Source organism: Papaver somniferum, chromosome 4, assembly GCF_003573695.1.
Source record: "Papaver somniferum cultivar HN1 chromosome 4, ASM357369v1, whole genome shotgun sequence".
Classification (NCBI taxonomy): Eukaryota; Viridiplantae; Streptophyta; class Magnoliopsida; order Ranunculales; family Papaveraceae; genus Papaver; species Papaver somniferum.
The window spans coordinates 77391588-77410816 of NC_039361.1; the positions used below are offsets into that span (position 1 = coordinate 77391588).

At 35.8% G+C, this 19229-nt stretch overlaps 2 protein-coding genes and 1 long non-coding RNA gene across 7 annotated transcripts; 2 read left to right on the forward strand and 1 right to left on the reverse strand.

Moving 5' to 3' along the window:
- Positions 1 to 1563: 1563 nt before the first annotated feature.
- Positions 1564 to 6464, forward strand: LOC113275950. Of its 5 annotated transcripts, XR_003323831.1 has the most exons (8): positions 1564 to 1761; positions 2260 to 2301; positions 2700 to 3107; positions 3191 to 3792; positions 3903 to 3977; positions 4067 to 4282; positions 4941 to 5280; positions 6316 to 6464. XR_003323831.1 is itself a non-coding variant. In XM_026525536.1 (7 exons), the coding sequence occupies exons 4-7, from the start codon at positions 3751 to 3753 to the stop codon at positions 5211 to 5213; spliced, it is 606 nt and encodes a 201-aa protein (XP_026381321.1). In that variant the 5' UTR covers positions 1565 to 1761; positions 2260 to 2301; positions 2700 to 3107; positions 3191 to 3750; the 3' UTR covers positions 5214 to 5513. The 5 variants fall into 5 exon arrangements, 4 of the variants coding, with proteins under 4 accessions (XP_026381321.1, XP_026381323.1, XP_026381324.1 ...); XM_026525536.1 differs by lacking the exon at positions 6316 to 6464 and having other exon boundaries at positions 1565 to 1761; positions 4941 to 5513; XM_026525538.1 differs by lacking the exon at positions 6316 to 6464 and having other exon boundaries at positions 1565 to 1761; positions 2290 to 2301; positions 2697 to 3107; positions 4941 to 5513.
- A 1542-nt stretch (positions 6465 to 8006) lies between these two features.
- Positions 8007 to 14972, forward strand: LOC113275952. The gene is made up of 7 exons (XR_003323832.1): positions 8007 to 8247; positions 9457 to 11145; positions 11274 to 11910; positions 12002 to 12288; positions 12911 to 13637; positions 13739 to 13806; positions 14736 to 14972. It is a non-coding gene; the product is annotated as an uncharacterized LOC113275952 (long non-coding RNA).
- Positions 14973 to 18180: 3208 nt separating this feature from the next.
- Positions 18181 to 18510, reverse strand: LOC113272720 (uncharacterized mitochondrial protein AtMg00810-like). Its single transcript, XM_026522519.1, has one exon. The coding sequence runs from the start codon at positions 18508 to 18510 to the stop codon at positions 18181 to 18183; it is 330 nt and encodes a 109-aa protein (XP_026378304.1).
- Positions 18511 to 19229: the final 719 nt, after the last annotated feature.

Sequence of the window (19229 nt, forward strand, 5' to 3'; positions counted from 1 at the left end):
ATGATTTTTTGCAGTATTAATCTTTATGGTTTTATATATTGCAAATTGTGTATGGGATATGTGTGTTTGCGTCCGTGAACTATGATTGTCCCATACCTTGTCAAAAGTAAAGTCTTTCATTTGTCGATATGCATATATTGATAAAAGAATGAATGGACTTTTGACAAATACAAAAGTTAAGCCTATTATGTCAATTATCGATGGAAGATAGGTTAAAATCTTTTGTTTTCAAGGATTATGTATATTGTATGTCATTGTGCAAATGGTGATGGAAAATAGAATGAGTCCTTGCTTATTCCACGGTATTAGGTCGATCTATGATCCACAATTTTTGTGTATATACTATGTTGTTTCGTAAGGTGTCTTATGTTGAGCACCATCGGCTGAGTTGATTATTTTTATGATTATCTTAATTGTTGCTCCGTGAGGTACTTTATGTCGAACATTTTCAACCAAAATAATCATCTTGTTTGGTTATTTAGTTGTTGCTCGGTAAGTTCTCTTATGTCGAGCATGACCAATTAAATTGATTACTTTTTGTGATTAGTTTGGTTGTGTACTCCGATTAGATTAATTATGGATTCTCTTATGATTAATCTAATTGACTTTTTGAGCCTCCATAAGTTTACTTATGTTGAGCATTTCCGGTTAAATTAATCATGAATTCTTGTGGTTAATTTAATAAGTATTTTGGATTCAAATTCATACGTGTATGTGACTTGTTATGTCCAGAGAAATCCTTCTTTTCTTTCGAAATTAAGGTCGCTCTTGTTGTTCTTTCGGGAATGACATATCATGGGGGAGAGTTCTTAATTGAAATTGTGCTTAATTGCCAAATCTTTGTGGGAGTGCGGCTGTGGAATATTATAGGGGTTATCTTGTATCTTTAAACTCCTTGATGAATGCATTTAGCTTCGGCTTTATGATTGCATCTAAATAAGATGATATGTGTTTCTTTTATTTGGTCATGAAATGTCTCTTTAGGAAATTTCATTAGGATCCCGTTCTTGTACCTTTGCCAATTTTATTGACAAAAAGGGGGAGAATTAATATGTAGTTCACACTACAAATACATACGGTTTTCGGATCATTATGTAAGTGGGAGTGATTTCCATGTGAGATGAAGTATTGACTAAGGGGAGTGATACATATCACCATAGTATTGTTGTTGAAGTTGTGATACAATTGAACTTTGACGATGTGTAATAATACTATGATACTGTATAACAATGATTGAGAACTATTGTTTTCTTGTTGTTATATCACTAGTGGAAATGGGGTTAAAATGACCCACCGAATCGACCCTCACTGACGGTCAACGGACCGTTGACCAGTCAAGACGGTCTTAGCTGGGATAAATTTCCGGAGCACATCCCAGTGTGCTATTAACGGTGGTTCCATAAACTTTTTAATTACCCATATGTCCTCGATTCGTGGACGGACACCAGGACCGCTAGACTCAGTTGATTCAGTGCTACTTTTCTCGTGCGGGAAATCTAACTCGTTTCCCACCATTCCTCACCTCGTTATTATCGGTGATATATATCTCCCATTCTCTCTCTCCATTAGTTTCATCCACAGCTCCTCTCCATTATTCATTCACAGAGAAAAATGAAAACCACTCAAAATTTCTTCTAGCTCCTCTCTCAGAACTCATCCATTGATGACGAATTAAGCCCTTAAATCAGAAACCCTCACTAAGATTAAACTTTTACATATCTTAATCGAGCAGCAGTTGGGTTTAATTTTCAAAATCACCAGGTACAGGTATACAGTTAGGATTTTTTATTGAAGTTTTCTTGTTCTTCTCCTTTTCTTTTAACAATAATTGTTCTATTGTTTGATTTCAGGTAAATCTCACGAGCTTAGTTGTAGTTCATATCTTCCTCAGGCAAGTTAGGATTTTGGATTCATTTTTTTCATTTTTTATTGGTCGATTTTGTTCATGGGGTTTAACAATAATTGTTCTTTTGGTTGATTTCAGGTTAATCTCAAGAGCTTAATTGTAGTTCATATCTTCCTCAGGCAAGTTAGGGTTTTGGATTCAATTTTTTTTTTTAATTGGTCGAATTTGTTCATGGGGTTTAACAATAATTGTTCTTTTGGTTGATTTCAGGTTAATCTCAAGAGATTAGTTGTTGTTCATATCTTCCTCAGGCAAGTTAGGGTTTTGGATTCAATTTTTTTTTCTCTTTTTCTTTTACTGGTCGATTTTGTTCATATGGGTTTAACCACAACTGTTTTATTGGTTGATTTCAGGTGCATCTGACAGCTTAAGTTGAATTTCAGAAATTTCAAGAGGTATATCTAATTTCTTTGATTTGGATGATAATTTTTTGGTTTATGAGTTTGAATCTAGTGTATGGATCACATATTAGAGTCAGTTAAGTGATATTGTTGATTCTGTTAGTATGGTTAAATGTTATTGTTGATTCTGATTTGGATGATAATTTTTAGTATGGATCATGTTTTAGTTTTAATATTGTTGAACAGAATCATGTTTTAGTGTTGTTGCTGTTGTTAGTATAGTTTTACTTTGTTCTTCCTTTTGGAAATTTGCATTGTTAATATTAGTTGTTGCTGTTTTAGTTGATGGATTAATAATATGTTATTCAAGAGCATAATAATATTTTTTAATTAGTTCCTTCTGTTGAATAATTTATGATTTCTGATTGTTGTTCAAAATGATTTTGTAGTAGATAACTATGCCGAGACATCCTCTTACTAGTAGCAGTCGATCTCGGCCTGCAAGAACCAGGTCTGCAAGTACTACTCCAAGTGCATCTCCTTGGCCGACGGATTTTCTCAATTCACAAGGGTCCCCATCAACTGATAGTGGTCACATTGCTGCAAGTACTACTCCAAGTGCAGATCATTCGCCGAGGGCTTTGCTCCACAAGGGTCCCCATCAACTGATAGTGGTCACATTGCTGCAAGTCCAAGCTAAGGGAGTCGTCATCGTGTGTCTTCGTCAGATGGCGATCATTCTCCGAGACATGGTAATGAGAATCAGGCTGAAGGAGATGGATGGCATGAGGTTGTGCATCAACCAAATAATGAAGATGCAAATAATGAAGCTGCAAATATGGAGGAAAGCGGGATTAATGGTAACACAACATTATATTTCAGCTTATTTTATGTCATTATTATAGTATGTTATCAAGTTCTAATTTGTTTCTGTTTTCTGCAGATGGTCACCTATTGGAGATCAAGTTCAATTCTATGGGGAAACCATTAGAAGATGGTTCTAAGAAATATGCTACCAGGGTTGGAACAATAGCCAGGAGTATTGTCCCACCACATCACGAAGATTGGAGAGATGTTCCTTTGGTTCTTAAGGAAGAAATCTGGAGAGCCATCAAGAATGAATACAGGGTACCTGAAATCATCAAATCCAAGGCTCTAAGGATGGCAAACAAATCATGGAAGAACAAAAAGACTACCCTAAGGAAGTGGTGTGATCAATTTAATACCATTGCTGAGAGAAAGAATAATAGACCAAATGGTGTGAAGAGAGAGGATTGGGATAAATTTGTGGACTTGCATGATTCAGAAGCTGATAAGATACTAAGGGAGATAGGGAAGGAATCAAGGAAGCTTCTTAAAGCTTTACATACTACTGGAAGGGATGGTATTGCACGCCGTCGACATGTTATGGAACAACAATCTCCAACTGGTAGTGTAAGCCAATCTGTTGTGTACTTGGCTACACATGGTTACAAATAAATAACTCAAGAATCACTTGAATTAATGGACCCCAACTATTATGAAGTAAAATGCAGAGAATATGTTGTAAGTTCAAGTTTCTTATTTGGTTTTCATTCACTATATCATGTATTATTCTTTGTTGGTTTTCTTTGCAATTTTTTTTCCGTTTACATACAATCTGATATGCTTTGCAGGAACAAGTAAGAGAGCTTAATGAAACTGAGCAGTATAGAGATGAAACCCATTTGGACAGAGATGCAGTTGCCAAGGTGAGTTCACATGAATTTGTGTTGTTTCCCAAAAAAAATAAACTTGTTACTTACTAGCTAGCTAACTGATTTTGTTTACTTCTTTGTAGGTGTTTGGAGTTGATGATAGAGGTTGTGTTCGAGGAATGGGAGGTGGGATATCCAAGACTGAACTAATTGCTTCTGAAGTTCCTAGGGAGCAATTAAGACAGCAAGTGCTGAAGACTAGAGCTGTAGAAGATCGGGTCCGTAATATCGAAGAAACTGTTGAGACACTAATGGCCGGTCTAAGTTTCAATCCTAACCCCAGTAATTCTAATGCTCAGGTAATAACATTCTATAACTAGTTTTTAATTTGCAACTCATTAACATTTTTCTAACCTCTTTGTCTAGCAAAAGGAAATATTCATTTTTACTTAAAATCTTGGTATGCGAGTGCTCAGTGTGCAAAGTGCTTTCATCTACCAAATGTCATTTTATTTACAAAATGACAAGATCATTAGTTACTTGGTATGCAGTGCCTATGTTTGTGCCACTAAGATTTGTAGTTTACAATTAAATGAACTCTTTGCCAGATTTTATGATTTATATGGGTTTTGTAAATCTAAGTGGCATTAATAACTAGTGGTGATTTTGTAAATCTAAGTGGCATTAATAACTAGTGGTGATTTTGCTTAATTCTTATTTGTATGCTAGGGAGCAATTAGATGAATAACTTGGTGGATATGGTGTGTAAAAATTAGTTGAAGTATGTTACACAGTCAGATGAGATTGGACATGGATGCAACATATATACTTACATATTTGTATTCATCTACTTTTGATTGGTTGTATTAGCCATAATAGATGTGTTGATTGTTAATAATAGTTTGGACTCAAGAGTATGTTCTGTATACATGGTGTTGTTTCCATTATCATAAACCATCTCTTTTCTGTACACCAATATAATCTTATTGCCATATTGGATGTGCTTATCATCTGCAGGGTATGAATGGTGGTGGTTGTCAACCAGCTGGATCTCAGCGGGTAATTCTGAAGAACATGAGAAAAAGAGCTGTTGCAGTAGGCTATATATTTACCAATAGGCCTCCAATAGATGATGAATTTCATTTGGTCCTCATTGATGAAATATGTTTACCTTCTGAGAGTCTCTGTGAAGGTGATGGAACATTTAGAGATGTTTCCATAGGTGACAAGGTTATGTGGCCACAATACTATGTTTTCCCAGTTGCCGCAGGTGGTGCTGCCTTTTATTGAATTTGGAGTTCTGGTTCTATGTGGAGGTTTGGGACTTTTTGGGACTTTTTTTTGGGTATATATATACATGGTTGGTATACATGTAAGTTTTTCGGATATATTACGTACTCGGCAATATATGTAACTAGTTATGGGAATATCTTTTTTGAGATGTAAGTGTTTTGGGTTAGACTTGCAAGTTTGTATGATTTTGAGTCTCATCTTCTTCTTTTTTTTGTGATGAAGAAGAGATTCAAAACATGTAAAGAAGTGTCTTGCAATGGATATGTAGCTTCAGCAAGTTTTAGAGCCCTGCTTTTATCTAATGAATATATTAGTATCAATGTTGTTCGGTTTTTAACATTGTTTGAATTTTATTCAATTGTTTCAATCTACCAAATATATCAAAGCTTTCAACTTCATTTTCAGTCTTCTAGTCAATAGTTCTTTGCACAAACTTCAGATGTGTACTTATGATCCAAATTCTTAGAAATTGCAGATAAATGGTAGATGCACAATCTCTTTACCATACAGAAATTGCAGTCCTGACTCTTTAGCATTATTACTATGAAGAGGACTTCCATTCAGCTCAGTCAGTTAAAAACCTGACTCATTTCAGACAAAAGCTGCTGAGAGGCGATTCAGCATAATAGATGTGTTGATTTGTTAATAATAGTTTGGACTCAAGAGTATGTTCCGTATACATGGTGTTGTTTCCATTATCATAAACCATCTCTTTTCTGTACACCAATATAATCTTATTGCCATATTGGATGTGCTTATCATCTGCAGGGTATGAATGGTGGTGGTTGTCAACCAGCTGGATCTCAGCGGGTAATTCTGAAGAACATGAGAAAAAGAGTTGTTGCAGTAGGCTATATATTTACCAATAGGCCTCCAATAGATGATGAATTTCATTTGGTCCTCATTGATGAAATATGTTTACCTTCTGAGAGTCTTTGTGAAGGTGATGGAACATTTAGAGATGTTTCCATATGTGACAAGGTTATGTGGCCACAATACTATGTTTTCCCAGTTGCCGCAGGTGGTGCTGTCTTTTAATGAATTTGGAGTTCTGGTTCTGTGTGGAGGTTTGGGACTTTTTTTTTGGGTATATATATACATGGTTGGTATACATGTAAGTTTTTCGGATATATTACGTACTCGGCAATATATGTAACTAGTTATGGGAATATCTTTTTTGAGATGTAAGTGTTTTGGGTTAGACTTGCAAGTTTGTATGATTTTGAGTCTCATCTTCTTCTTTTTTTTTGTGATGAAGAAGAGATTCAAAACATGTAAAGAAGTGTCTTGCAATGGATATGTAGCTTCAGCAAGTTTTAGAGCCCTGCTTTTATCTAATGAATATATTAGTATCAATGTTGTTCGTTTTTTAACATTGTTTGAATTTTATTCAATTGTTTCAATCTACCAAATATATCAAAGTTTTCAACTTCATTTTTCAGTCTTCTAGTCAATAGTTCTTTGCACAAACTTCAGATGTGTACTTATGATCCAAATTCTTAGAAATTGCAGATAAATGGTAGATGCACAATCTCTTTACCATACAGAAATTGCAGTCCTGACTCTTTAGCATTATTACTATGAAGAGGACTTCCATTCAGCTCAGTCAGTTAAAAACCTGACTCATTTCAGACAAAAGCTGCTGAGAGGCGATTCAACATAATAGATGTGTTGATTTGTTAATAATAGTTTGGACTCAAGAGTATGTTCCGTATACATGGTGTTGTTTCCATTATCATAAACCATCTCTTTTCTGTACACCAATATAATCTTATTGCCATATTGGATGTGCTTATCATCTGCAGGGTATGAATGGTGGTGGTTGTCAACCAGCTGGATCTCAGCGGGTAATTCTGAAGAACATGAGAAAAAGAGTTGTTGCAGTAGGCTATATATTTACCAATAGGCCTCCAATAGATGATGAATTTCATTTGGTCCTCATTGATGAAATATGTTTACCTTCTGAGAGTCTTTGTGAAGGTGATGGAACATTTAGAGATGTTTCCATAGGTGACAAGGTTATGTGGCCACAATACTATGTTTTCCCAGTTGCCGCAGGTGGTGCTGCCTTTTAATGAATTTGGAGTTCTGGTTCTATCTGGAGGTTTGGGACTTTTTTTTGGGTATATATATACATGGTTGGTATACATGTAAGTTTTTCGGATATATTACGTACTCGGCAATATATGTAACTAGTTATGGGAATATCTTTTTTGAGATGTAAGTGTTTTGGGTTAGACTTGCAAGTTTGTATGATTTTGAGTCTCATCTTCTTCTTTTTTTTTTGTGATGAAGAAGAGATTCAAAACATGTAAAGAAGTGTCTTGCAATGGATATGTAGCTTCAGCAAGTTTTAGAGCCCTGCTTTTATCTAATGAATATATTAGTATCAATGTTGTTCGGTTTTTAACATTGTTTGAATTTTATTCAATTGTTTCAATCTACCAAATATATCAAAGCTTTCAACTTCATTTTTCAGTCTTCTAGTCAATAATTCTTTGCACAAACTTCAGATGTGTACTTATGATCCAAATTCTTAGAAATGGCAGATAAATGGTAGATGCACAATCTCTTTACCATACAGAAATTGCAGTCCTGACTCTTTAGTATTATTACTATGAAGAGGACTTCCATTCAGCTCAGTCAGTTAAAAACCTGACTCATTTCAGACAAAAGCTGCTGAGAGCCGATTCAGCCCATTCAGCTGAGTCAGTTATAGATCTGACTCTTAGACCACAAACTTCTTATCTAGAAAAAGGAAATCTCGATCTCTCGTAAACTTATCTCTTTTCTTTCCTTACTCTCTCTCATTGTTTATTTCTGCAAACTTTCTCAGGCAATATCAATTCTCATCGGAAAATTGTATCATCGAATTGATATACAACATTGTAATTCACAACAACTTATGAGGTAGTCAGGGTCTTTATTCCGCGACAAATTTATTAAGCTTTTAACTCTAACTTGAGAGGATTCATGAAGTGAAGAAACAATGATTTGATTTCAGAACTCAACAGATCAACAATCTCATAAGGTAAATTCTTAATTCTAAGTTAAAATTTGTCTGGGTCTATTAATTTGAATTTCAGTTGGAAAATTTTGGTTAGTATACCCTAGGATTTGAGTTTTAACTGATTTATGTGTATGTTAAATTTGGGGGTTTTGCTTAATTAGGTCAAAATAAGTAATTATTTTATGAATATGATGAGTAGTATCTTCTTCTAGGATTTGATTAATCTTCTCATCATCATCATAGTTTTGTTAATTCAGTTTAAAGAATTTGTTGCAAACCAAAGACTCCGACTTTAAAACTGTACTTAAGTTTATTTGTTTGGTGATGAATGATATGTAGAATCAGATCAGTCATGACTATATTATTGTTTTACTTTTTTTTTATTTTGACCTTAGAGGTAAGGACTTTGAAAAACAACGACAAGTTTCGACAAGTTTAAATACAGTTTCTTCTTGATCTTCTCAATTTAATAGTACAGATGCAAGAATTCTAAATAAAGATCTAGTACTACCAGTTACAGCTTCATACACAGAGAAATACCTCTTCTCTTGCAATGCCCATAGAATTGATATGCAATCACCTAATCCTACAAAAACTTCTGAAACAATACTAGTACTCATTTCTGAAATGTGATATCGAAGTATCGAGCTCTTTTTCTTCTCTATATACGATGCCAAATGAAGAAGATGAAGAAACAATCTTTATAGAACAATTCAACAAAATGTAGTGCGGTCTGTGTATGTACATACAGATACTTCTTTGAAATCGCGCGATTTGGACTTCAAATTTTTGATTAGTTATTGCAGAGAAATTTGTTGGGAGTTTCTAGGATGCTTCCTTTTCTTGATATTCTTTTTTCTATGTAAGAGTGTTGACTACGACAGTTTCCTGAATTCTATATGGAACTTAAGAAACCAACAGATTTCAAGAAACTGATCAACAACGACACCTAAATCTGAAAATAAATATCATAAATTAAAAATATTTAGGACTAGTTGTGAATTTGTATATTGTGACTGGCTAAAAAGGAGTTGCGAATTCCACTTACCTTGTGATTTCTTATCTTCTTCTTGGACATTTAGAAGTTGACCCATGCTGGCGTAATGGTGTTGAGAAAAATGTATTACTAACTGCCGAACATGATTAACCTTTCTACTTATGATGATATTCATAAATAATTTAGCCCTTTTTATTTTGTGGGTTCTGATTTGCGTATGCCCTGTTTTGCAGATGTTTCGACATCATGTAACTACTCCAAGTAAAGAATGGATGACTGCACCCAAGGGTTCACCTCGATGGATTAAAGGTGTTCAATCTTTCATCCAATTTACAGCAGAGAGTCTTGGTGTAGGTATCAAAGAATTTCGATGTCCTTGCATGAAATGTAAGAATTTCGGTAGTTTACCAAAATCTCTAGATGATGTACATGGGGATATCCTTGATAATGGGTTCTTACTGTCATACCGAATATGGATCCATCATGGAGAGAAAGCTCGGGTGAATAATGTTAATGCTCCCACCTTACCTGCAAATAATGTTGTGAATTATGCTGCTGTGTCTCATTCGAAAATATATGACTTGTTCAATGAGGCGCATGGAGGTGTACTTGGTCTTGATACCCCTGCAGAATGTCTTAATGATCCTGATCACCTGCCGGCTGCTACTGTTGAAGATTGTTCTGGTGGCAATGTTAAAGATAAGGCTACTGTCGATTGCAAGAAGAGGTTGAAGGATACAGTGCAATCCTTATTTCCAGGTTGTGGTGATGAACATACAAAACTGTCAGCAACAGTTGAGTTGTTAAGTATGCAGGCAAGGTATCAATGTTCTGATGTTTTCATGACAGAGTTATTGGGATATATGAAAACTATTCTACCAGCTGGGAACACGTTACCATCTACTTGTAGTAAAGCTAAGCAGATGATCAAGCCATTTCAGTTGCCGGTGTAAATTATTCATGCTTGTATTAACGATTGTATTCTCTATCGCAAGGAGTATGCCAATGACGATAAGTGTCCTAAATGTGGTGAAAGTAGATGGCAAAAACCACCAGAAGGGAGTAGTACAACTGCTAAAAAGGTTCCGGTGAATAGACTGAGGTATTTTCCGGTCACGGAAAGGTTACAACGGATGTATGGCACCGCGTGGATTACTGAGTTGATGACATGGCATGCTAAGGTTCAAGAAAGTGCTACACACATGAGACATCCGGTGGATTCTGCACAGTGTAAGGAGATTGATAAGAAGTGGCCTGAGTTTGCTTCAGAAAAAAGAAATGTTCGTCTAGGATTAGCAACAGATGGTTTTAATCCTTTTGGAATGATGAGCACGCACAGTACTTGGCCTGTTATGATTGTTTGTTACAACCTTCCACCATCTGAATGCACGACAAAGGATTTCACAATGTTAACCCTGCTGATTCCTGGTCCACTTGGTCCCAACCATAACATTGATGTTTATTTGCAGCCACTGATCGACGAGTTAAATGAGTTATGATCACTTGGAAAGGTAACCTACGATGCACATACGAAGACTGACTTTACAATGAGAGCAATGTTGTTGTGGTGTATATATGACTTTCCTGCGTATGCGCATGTTTCTGGTTTGCAAACTTCTGGAAAATATGGTTGTCCTGTGTGTGGAGAAAATACAGAGGCATTTTGGCTAAAATGCGGTTCCAAATTTGCTTATATGGGTCATAGAAGGTTTCTAAGAGATCGGTTTTACCCTTATAGAAAGAAAACATCCCAATTCAACGGAAGAGAGGATTTAAGGGTTGCACCAAGACGTTTGAGTGGCGGTGAATTGTTCCACAAGACAGCAACTGCAGATAAAGAATTTGGGAAGTTGGTAAAGCGGCCTGCCGTTGATTCTCCTTGGTCAAAGAGGTCAATCTTTTTTCAGCTCCCGCATTGGAAGGTAAATTTTACATCTCCTTGGCCTCATGATGTCTGCAAAACTCGGTCAGAGCAAAATATTTCCCTACTTTAGTGTAATATGTTTTGTTGTTTGTTATTTTTTTCTAATGTCTAACTTAATCTTATTAGTTTCTACAAATCCGGCACAATGTGGATGTCATGCATGTAGAAAAGAATTTTGCAGAGAATCTGTTTGGAACTTTTATGTGCCATAAAGATAAGTCTAAGGATGGGGCTCCAGCGCGAAGAGATTTAAAAATGCTAAACTTAAAGCCTAGCCTGTGGTTGACGGAAAGGAACAGAAGAGACATACTCCCTCCTGCACCTTATTGGATGTCTAAGAAAGAAAGGGAAGTTATTTGTAAAACTTTCAGCACACTTAAAATTCCAATTGGTTACAGTGGGAATTGGAAAAAAAAAAAGTATGCTTGAAAGAGTTCCAATTGAAGGGTCTAAAGTCGCACGACTATCACATCCTTATGCAGGGTTTAATGCCTATTTTTATAATGCATTGTTTCAAAAAACAGAAGCCTTTGCGCGAGGCAGTTAGAAACTTGTCGTTGTTTTTCAAAGTCCTTACCTCTAAGGTTATTGAACGTGCTGAGCTTCGTGTAATCCATGATCGTGTCGTGGAGTCCTTATGCGTGTTTGAAATGTATTTCTCTCCTGCATTTTTTGTTAGTATGACTCATGTTGTCGTACACTTGGCAGAAGAGGCATATCAATTGGGGCCTGTTCAATTTAGGTGGATGTACCCTTTCGAGAGGTACAATCCTTTAGTCACTTGTATTCTTTTGCTTTATTCTTTTATCAACTCAGTAAACTTACAAATAGTTGTTTGCCAATTGTATGTGCAGGATGATAAGAGTCTACAAGGTTCTTGGTCGGAACAAAAATTATATAGAAGGCTCTATTACAAAACAGTATGAGGTTAATGAAGGAGCGCACCATTGCGCCGAGATCCTTCCGATGCGAAGCGAAAGTCTTTTAAGTGTCGTGGAAAGATAGAGAAGCCCTGTGATGCTTATGAAGGTCCATACCCAGTTAGTTCGCAAGGAAAATCATGTTCATTAACCAACTTACAGTATGAACAAATTCGTTTGTGGATATTGAGACACGCAGATGAAAATACTGAATGGGAAGCGTAAGTGAAACCTAGGTTTATTTCTCTTACAATCATTTCATTACACTGTAAAAAGTAACCTTCTAACTTTCGCTTATGGTGTTTTATTGTTGGATTTGTTAACTGTTTTAGGTTCTAATATGCGACGTGTACGTAATGAGTTACTTTCCAGCTAACTTTCATGATATGCACACCTTCTTCTTTTAAATTTATTGAGCCCTGTAGCGTCTAGACAACTGATTCTCACTGCACATGAGTAAACTCTCTTTTTCACTGCACACCTCCTTGTAGCAATTGAAGCAGCATTCTTAATCTTTCTTTATAGAACCTATCCCATTTTGCTTAACTGATATACATAATGTTTGAATAATCCTATGCAGTATCTGTATCATGTAAATAGGAAGTGTTCCATTGTGGAATTAAATTATGCAGACCTAGATGGAAACTTATAAGTTAACTGTTAATTTGTTTTTGAGAATCATTCCTCTCTTTGGTCACCAAGGCTAAATTAACGCAGAGCATAAATCATCACATTTTAACGCCGCCTTCTTTCATTTTCGAAATTCAGCTAATCATCACATTTACACTTTAAAAAGTAACCTTCTAACTTTCACTTTATTTCCTTTTTTTTTTTATGTGACAGGAAATACGTTATATATCTTCGCAACTTTAACCAAAGTCGTGTGGGAAGGATGAAGTGTTTGGACTACATTCCGTGGCTACAGGAACAACTTGAAGGCAATTACATGACAGATTTCTATAGGCTGGCATTTGGTCCTTCCTTCTCGGCAGTTTCGTATAACGCATACTTTATTAATGGATATCTTTTCTATACAGCCGATGCAGAAAAAGGTTTTATTACACAAAATAGTGGAGTTACCATGGATGCTTGTACCAGTTTCAGAGCAAGTTCGAGAGATACTAACCTTGTCGATGATGATACTACATACTACGGAATTCTGCAAGATATAGTTGAAGTGGACTATGGAGTTTTCACATAAGTTGTTTTTAACTGTCATTGGGTGCGAATGGAAGACAAAGTAAAGGGATCATATGTGGATCGAGATACAAACTCAAGGTTTGTCAACTTCAAAAGGTTTATGAGGAGCTCAAAAGAAGCCGACGAGCCATTCATCCATGCTTCTCAAGATAGACAAGTTTTTTACTGCCAAGATGTGACAAGGAAGCATTGGAATTTGGTTTTGGAATCTCCAATAAGATCACACCCCAATAAGAACGCTTATGAAGATCCATTTGTCTTTACTGGAGCCGCGAATGAAGCTCCATCAATTTCGACAACTGTTGGAGATGATGAGTATTGGAATGGAGATGCTCAGGCCAATAATGAGTATTTGGATCAATATGTTGAGGTAAAAACTGTTATTCAGTTCCCTGTTTAGTTGCTTTTTTCTTTTTACCTTTTTTATGTACATGGAGATTTGAACATTGATTCAACTCTTGATGTTGGCAGGAAAATACCTGAATGTGGATTGTGGCATATATGCAATCATGTAGACAGTTACACCTAATTACAGAAAGGTAAACCTTGTCTCTTAAATCAATTTACAATGAATCAGTTACTTTTCCTGCCATAATTTTGAAAGTTAGAAGAACAAGGAAATAGGAAGGCATTATATTGTTAAGTAAATGATATGATCTTGATTTCTATAAGGCACGCATGCCTGCGAAGAACATCGTATAGTGGCATTTTTCTTGAACTAGTACTATTACAAACAAAAAAGAACTTAGTAACGTGGATGGTGAATTCTAGGGTCCCTATGCTTGTTTGACACCAAATTTAGTGCAAGTTCTGAAATTTTCTTCTTAGTTTAGTTTTGTCTATGTCATAGTGTATCACTTACTACCAAATGAGCTGAGATGGATTGACGCATGTCATCCTAAATTTTATTGAAGTAGTTTATAGAGTGCAAAAGTAGTTTATGGAGTGCTCTATACTTTCTGGACTGTTTATATTTCAGTTGCACTCTATGCTGCAAAAGTAGTTTATAGAGTGCTCTATACTTTCTCTCTCCACTGGTTACCATGCTTCACTAGTAATTCAAAATTATTTTATTAGAATTGTGTGAAATTGAACTGATCCTGGGGTGCAGTGGTAGCACATGATGAGCTTGTATTTGTAAAAGTCAAAGAACCAATAATATGATCTTGTCCTTATATATGGTAATGAATGAAAACATGGGTTTACTGAGGGAAGCTCCTAAACATGTTGAACATAGCTGTTAGTTTTCTAAAGAGACCCCTACCTTGCTCTTAGTTCAGTACAAGGGACTTGCTATTACAATTTGTCTATCTCATTATATTGCTGCTGCCGCTTGCTTGTCTTCGTTAAATTTGATGAATATATTGGCAGATCTTACTTCATGTTACAGTGTTTAAAATTGTTTAGTTCTTTTGGTTATTCATCTTGGGGCCTCTCTGTAATTTCGCTGATGGATTTTTCTGTGCAGGTACGCCATTATGAAGTAGGAATAACTTCTTCGTCATCATCGGATTTTATAATTTTGCTGTTTAATCAATATTAATTCATCGTTTTGTAATAGAATCCTAGAACTACAGATTACACTCATCGTTTTGTAATAGAATCCTAGAACTACAGATTACACTGGTCAGAACTACAAATTTAATCCTTTGTGTAATTTGAAACAAATGAATCAATGAATGTTAAATTGAATCTTTATTTGTGTGCAAGTGTAATTTGATTCTCATTTTTATTTGATTTGAAATTGGTTTTCATTTGATTTGAAATTTGAATTCTAATTTGATTCTCATTTGATTATCATTTGAATTCTAATTTGAGTTTCATTTGAATTCTAATTTGACTTTCATTTGGGTTTCATTTCTGTTTAATTTCAGATTTAGTCAGATTCAGTCAGGCCAGACAACCAATCTGAATCTTTTTTTTTTATATTAAGTTTTATATCCATGACTGACTGAAGACAGTCATAAATTTTTGGCTGTTAACATCGGTCATTGATATAAGATTTTCAACCACCCCCAGAGACACGTCCTAGCTAAAAAAGACGCTCAAACAGCGACCCTCTTGGTGACTGATAAAGCAAGTCATAGATACGAGTTAAATGACTTGCTTTGTCAGTCGCGAAACTGCTGATTTCCACTAGTGTAGCTACGGATTTTCAACAACGATGATGCTAAGCTTACAACCTTTGGGATCATTGGAGTACTTGGAAGTGACGAAGATTTCGAGTAATGTTGAAGATTAGACATGTGGAATAAGAGCTACAAAAGTTAATTTATTTATTTATTTATTGTTTTCCATATGTATTGATAATTTTGCCACTAAAATTGACAAAGAAGAAGATTGTTAGAGCATTACTCGGTCGAACTCGCATGCGTTGCTATCTCAAGCATGTTTGTCAATGTTAGTGATCAAAACTATAAGTCTTGATTTCTAGCCTATTATAGCTAAAGGTCTCGGACTAGGATAGAAAGTGTAGTTGAGCTCAAGAACTTCATGGAAATCATCATACAAGACGAAGGACTACTCAAGGAACTGGTGGAACTTCATCGACTAAAAGGTATGTGGAGACTTGAACTTATCTATCACTCAAAAGTCTATTTACTCTATCTCCTATTCTTGAGACAAAAGTCGTTTTGATATATAAACTTTGATTATACACATTTGCTATTTCGAGTCGAGTTTAACTCGCCTATCTATTTCTCGAAATATGTGTTGGTAAGCTTTCGCTTTGGCCAAATTAATCTTTACCTAGTGACGAATGTCATGTTATGTTTCAATCACTTTGAAAATTGTTGTCACGAAAAATGGTCTGTGAATAACGGCTATATAACGTCCTCTGAGAATGTTTTAATGATTGAAATGAGAGTTTAGAATACATAACCATTGATAGGATATAAGCATTGTTGTGGAAACACATATATGTACAAGTCCTTATTCCTTGAACCAAAGTTTGCGAACTTTGTTGATCAAGAGAAACGGAATATGGGGTGAGCCAAGTCCGCGAACTGGCGGAAGTTCTCGACCCGAATTTTTTTGCTGGAGTTTGTGAACTCCTTCCGTGAACTTAAGTCCGCGAACCCAGTCCGCGAACTTGAGTTGGTTATATCTAAAATCGGTTGTTTTTGAACTCATGTTTATATAAACTAAGGAATGCTTTTGCAAACCGTGGCTATAAAGTTCATGAACCGATTCGAGTGAATCAAACCGTTTTTGCTTCGATTGTGTCTTGTGTAGTTATATAAGATCTAAGAAATTGAACAACACTCTAAAGAGTTCATTTGAGTCATTTGAACTAGTTATGGTGAAGAAGAATATGGTTGATATGAAATTGCTCATATGGCTAACCATTTGGTTAACTATTGTTGAACCAACAAATGTTAATGTTTGGGAACGGTTACATAAACCCAAAATGGAACATTTCAATTGTGTGTAACAAGTTAAGTTTTCGATCTAACGGTTGAGAAATATTAGCTTGAATCTAATCAGGTTTTCATCTAACAATGAATACTAAATGCTTTGTTACCAAGCTAACATTGATTGCAAACCCTTATTTAAAAGACTATGTAAGGGAGAACTCTAGCAACTGGGAAACCTAATCCCCACACCTTATGTGTGATACTAGTTTCATAAGCTAGAGTCGATTCTCCTTTAACCTTGGGTTTTCTTCTCTAAACCAGGTTAACGACTTAAAGACTTCATTGGGATTGTGAAGCCAAACCAATACTAATTTTCTTGTAGTTGTGTGATCTGATCTTGTTGTTTCTATCATTTTGAGTACAATTATAATAATTGGCTTGAGATTTATATCTCCGATAGGCAAGATAGAAAAGTAATCACAAACATTTTCGTCTCATCGTTTGTGATTCTGCAATATCTTTTTTCGCTGCAAATCGATTGAGATTATTGTGAGGTCATTGACAATACTAGGCTGTTCTTCGAGAATATAAGTCCGGGTTATCAATTGGTTCCTGTTCACCTTGATTTATCAAATACGGAAAAAAAACTCGTAGGTATATTCGTGGGAGACGGAATTATCTATTCTGTAGACTTTTCTGTGTGATACATATTTGTTTATTAAAGTCTTCGACTTTGGGTCGTAGCAACTCTTAGTTGTGGGTGAGATCAGCTAAGGGAATCAAGTACGTAGCATCATGCCGGGATCAGAGATGTAGGAGCATAATTGTACCTTAGATCGGTGTGAGATTGATTGGGGTTCAACTACAGTCCAGACCGAAGTTAGCTTGGAGTAGGCTAGTGTCTGTAGTGGATTAATACAGTGTGTGTTCAATCTGGACTAGGAACCGGGGTTTTTCTGCATTTGCGGTTTCTTTGTTAACAAAATTCTGGTGTCTGTGTTATTTATTTTCCGCATTATATTTTGTTATATAATTGAAATATCACAGGTTGTGCGTTGTTCAATCAATTAGAATATCCGACCTTTTGGTTGTTGATTTTAAATTGATTGACACTTGGATATTGGTCTTTGGTACCATTCAAGTTATGTCTCTAATATTTGATAAAGACTCGCAGATTTCTATTTGCTTGAGTATATATCAAATCGAGAGATTGAGATATAAACACTTTGATATACTTTTTTATCTAGATTGAGTCTGACTGTCTTGTTGATTCTCTAGAAAGTATATTGGAGTTTGTCCATACAGATTGCTAATCGAAATATTGGGTGTGGTTGTTAGACCCCGCTTTTTCATGTAGCTCCCAAGTTGTCACACCAGATTGATGGAGTTGTTACTTCAACTCTTTAACAATGATTGGAGCCATATTAGTTCAGAACTTGCTATGGCTATACCTCTATATTCTGCTTTTTTGCTTGATTTGGAGACAATTTTCGGTTTCCTTGCACTCCAAGAGACAAGATTATTTCCGAAATAGATGCATTATCCACTAGTGGACCTTCAATCATCCAGATTCCCAGACCAATCAGAATCCGAGTAAGCATGAAAGCTAATATCTGAAGATTTTCGCAAAACCAGACCATGTTGAACTGTGTGCTTGAGATACCTGAGTATGCGCTTGATTAACTCCCAATGCTCTATGTAAGGATCTTGCATGAACTGGCATACCTTGTTAACTGCGACTGCAATATCAGGGCGAGTGAGATATAGGTACTGCAATGCTCCACAGACGTTGCGATAGAGAGTTGGATCTTCAAATTTTTGTGTACCTATTCTGCTCATCTTAGTGTTCACAGCCAAGGGAGTAGCCACTGGTTTTGCAGCATCCATCTTTGTGCGCTTAAGCAGATCAGTAATGTATTTTCGTTGGCTAAATAGAACTGACTCTTTTTGCTTAATAACTTCTATGCCCAAGAAGTAACTGATATCACCCAAAATCTTTCATTGCAAACACCTAATTCAGAGCAGCAATAAGATTTGTGATAAGAGAAGAACTGGAACCTGTGATTATAATGTCGTCGACATAAATCAAGACATAAGTCACTTCATCTGAATTCTTCTTAATAAAGAGTGAATTGTCTGCAATGGATCCTTTAAACCACAGTTCAACTAGATAGGTGCTTAGCCTTGAAAACCAGGTGCTTGGAGCTTGCTTCAGGCCATAAATTGACTTGTTCAACTTGCAGACATGAGTTGGATATTCAGGATGAACATAACCGATTGGTTGTTTCATATAAACATCTTCTGTCAACACGTTATGCAAGAAGGCATTCTGAATATCTAATTGCCGCAATGACCAACTGTTTGCGACTGCAATTGATAAGACTAGTCTGATAGTTCTTGGTTTGATCACAGGACTGAAGGTTTTGTCGAAATCAAAACCTTCTCTTTGATTATATCCTTTAGCTACCAATCGATCTTTTGGTCTGTTAATTGTACCACCTGCATTTTGTTTAACCTTGAAAACCCACTTCGAACCAATAAAATTCATCCAGGGTTCATATGGTACATATCTCCAGGTACCATTACGAATGTGTGTGTTAATCTCA

Bases quoted from the DNA above. Each gene is read 5' to 3' on its own strand.
- LOC113275950 (XM_026525536.1), top strand. From the start codon at position 3,751: ATGGACCCCAACTATTATGAAGTAAAATGCAGAGAATATGTT. The intron at 3,793-3,902 runs GTAAGTTCAAGT...TATGCTTTGCAG, and splicing joins TAAAATGCAGAGAATATGTT to GAACAAGTAAGAGAGCTTAA. The intron at 4,283-4,940 runs GTAATAACATTC...TATCATCTGCAG, and splicing joins CCAGTAATTCTAATGCTCAG to GGTATGAATGGTGGTGGTTG.
- LOC113272720 (XM_026522519.1), bottom strand. From the start codon at position 18,510: ATGGATGCTGCAAAACCAGTGGCTACTCCCTTGGCTGTGAACACTAAG.